Source organism: Vigna radiata, unplaced genomic scaffold, assembly GCF_000741045.1.
Source record: "Vigna radiata var. radiata cultivar VC1973A unplaced genomic scaffold, Vradiata_ver6 scaffold_239, whole genome shotgun sequence".
Classification (NCBI taxonomy): domain Eukaryota; kingdom Viridiplantae; phylum Streptophyta; class Magnoliopsida; order Fabales; family Fabaceae; genus Vigna; species Vigna radiata.
The window spans coordinates 337,116-339,739 of NW_014542169.1; the positions used below are offsets into that span (position 1 = coordinate 337,116).

The following is a 2,624-nucleotide window of genomic DNA, read 5'->3' on the forward strand; positions in this document are numbered from 1 at the left end:
TGTATATTAGCGTGATATGAGCCTGGAATGATTCCTCTTGGTGAAATACATGTTATCTGAACCCGTTTAAGCATTTCAAGAACTGTTTCTACTGAATCGCTTCCAGAGTTTAGCCTTCATCGTGAAGCTTAACTAGTACAGGAACGATTCAAAAATGTTGACATTGGTGAAAAAGTCAACATAAAACATAAGATGCTAGAAATTGCTTGCCTAGAGATGACATCTATGCTTGCTCCGTCGCATACAGTGAAGACAAAAGGTGCACAGAAGACTAAAGTTGCACGACATGAGAGGTCTACGAAACGTGACCCATCATATTTTGAGCATGTTGACACTTTTCATTCCAGAACAGAGCCTTCTTCTTCACGAAAATCTCAAGTCAATTTGAAGCCGAAAGAATTTGCGCGAAGGCCAGTACCATTGTTAAATCAATTTCATCTGATTTGTCAACCATACATTGTCGATGTTGTTGATGTTGTTGCTGATGGTCATTGCGGTTATCGATGCATTGTTGCTTTGTTGGGTCTAGGTGAAAAGGAATGGCCCATTATCCGACATGAACTTTATGAAGAACTAACTCAGTGACGTGATCAATATGCAAATTTAGTAGGAAGCTACGATCGATTGGAAGAACTACGTCAGTCATTAATTGTCCACGACCGATTACAGGTATTTCCTCAAAACCTCATAAAAATTAGCTAATTATTTTTTTGTATTTCTCTTCATAAATACTTACCTTCAACCATTACAGGTTAATGCTAAGAAGTGGATGACCATACCGGACATTGGTTATGCCATTGCAAATAGATACAAAATCATCTTAGTATGTTTGTCCTATGTTCAGAGTTTTACCATATTCCCACTTCGCACTCCACCGCCTACTGGTATTAGACAACATCGGATCTTATGCATTGGATTTGTTAATGGATGTCATTTCGTACAGGTAAATTTTCATTTTTATTATACCATAAGCATTACCCATTACGATTCATTTACTAATATTAAGTTTCCAGGTTCAATTACAAGATGGTAGTCCGTTACCCATGGTGGACATCATTTCCTCAAACCATTGTTACCCAGAAGCGCGAGCATGGTCATCATTTTCTTCAAAAAAATAAGACAACATGAAGTTTTTTTTTCCTAAAAAAAACTTGGTTACGCTATATTCTAAAAGCAAATTCAATTTTGATTCTACAATTATTCTTTGGAATAAGGTGATAGAATGCGAGGATTTGAATAAACATGAAACAAACGAAAATTCATTATAAAAAATAGCATATGATGAAAATAAGAAAAAGGAAATCATCAGTTTAATATTATTATAAAAAAACATAAAATATATATAAGTAAACATCACATAAACAAACATAAAAAAATAAACATATATGAATCTGCCCCTTCAAGAAAATGATGCTCGTCCACGCAAATGACGAGCACCTCTACTAGTAGTAGAATCCTTGTACTCCTCAACAGATCTACGAGCAACCTGTAATGTCTAATTAGTTTGGTCATAGACTACAGCGTTCTGTGTGACGTGTTGACAGCTTAACATGCCCTGCAGCATCCTGATGACACGCCTCATATCACCCTGAAATGAATATAACCAAATAAATAAATTAACTATGTAAACCAAAATTGATATAATAAACAATCACACTTAGTTTCATTACATACCAACAATATATTATCAAGCGACCGTCTACGACGAACTGGGGGCACCGGGATGTCATCAGGAAGGTGTCCCCTCAATTGAATCTCCCCTCGATCCTACATAAAAACACATAATTATATAACAAAAATAAATAAGCAATTAATCAACAATTAACATTTAGGTTGATTGCCAACCTGGCCTTGCCATATGGCATATGCAACATACTGGGAATAATGTGTAAGCAAGGAGGTGTCTTGTGGACCTCTTGGAAATCCATCATCTTCAACTTCATATCCATCTTCATGTTCATCTTCATCTTCTTCCTCACTATAGTCATCCTGCTCTTGAACATCCTCATCCTGAACATAGTCCTCCTCACGATGTCCCTACTGTATAGACTCCTCTTGGTCCTCATAATCATTCTCATCAATGACGTCTGTGCGATATTCCTCTACGCGTCTTCTACGAGCAGATGTCATAGGTCGTCTCCTTTCATCATGTGATGAAGATGATGGCTGACCACGAGACGATAAAACCTCTCCATGGTAAGATGATGCGCCTCTGGTTCTTACCATTTCTATTAACTAATTATATTATTAACAAATTATATAAAAAATTAAATAATTACATAATAATAAATAACGAATAAAAATTATTCAAAAACATAAAAGAATAATAATATATTAATAAAGGATTAAAAAAATTAACAACAATAAATACTTAATATATAATACTTAAATAATTACATATTATAACAAAATAAAAATATTAAAATATGTAACATCCCAAAATATGTGTATAATTCATATCAAGTGGAATGCAACATATTATAATAATAGAAAGCAGTTAAGAGTAGTAGCAGATGAAGTGTGTATAATACAGTCATCCAAAATATGATATAAGCTCTACATATCAGCATAGAGTCTTTCAAAAGAAGAAAAGAGTAAAGGAATTAAACTATACAAATAAAACT

General features: G+C 34.1%; 1 protein-coding gene across 1 annotated transcript in view; it reads right to left on the reverse strand.

Annotated features, from left to right (window-relative positions):
- Window positions 1-1,399: 1,399 nt before the first annotated feature.
- LOC106779082 overlaps window positions 1,400-2,624 on the reverse strand; it is an 8,086-nt gene continuing 6,861 nt past the window's right edge. The window contains exons 2-5 of the mRNA XM_014667117.1: window positions 1,846-2,010; window positions 1,675-1,767; window positions 1,535-1,588; window positions 1,400-1,486 (exon numbers count right to left, since the gene is read on the reverse strand). Coding sequence (XP_014522603.1) covers window positions 1,400-1,486; window positions 1,535-1,588; window positions 1,675-1,767; window positions 1,846-2,010 — 399 coding nt within the window. The remainder of the gene's footprint in view (window positions 1,487-1,534; window positions 1,589-1,674; window positions 1,768-1,845; window positions 2,011-2,624) is intronic.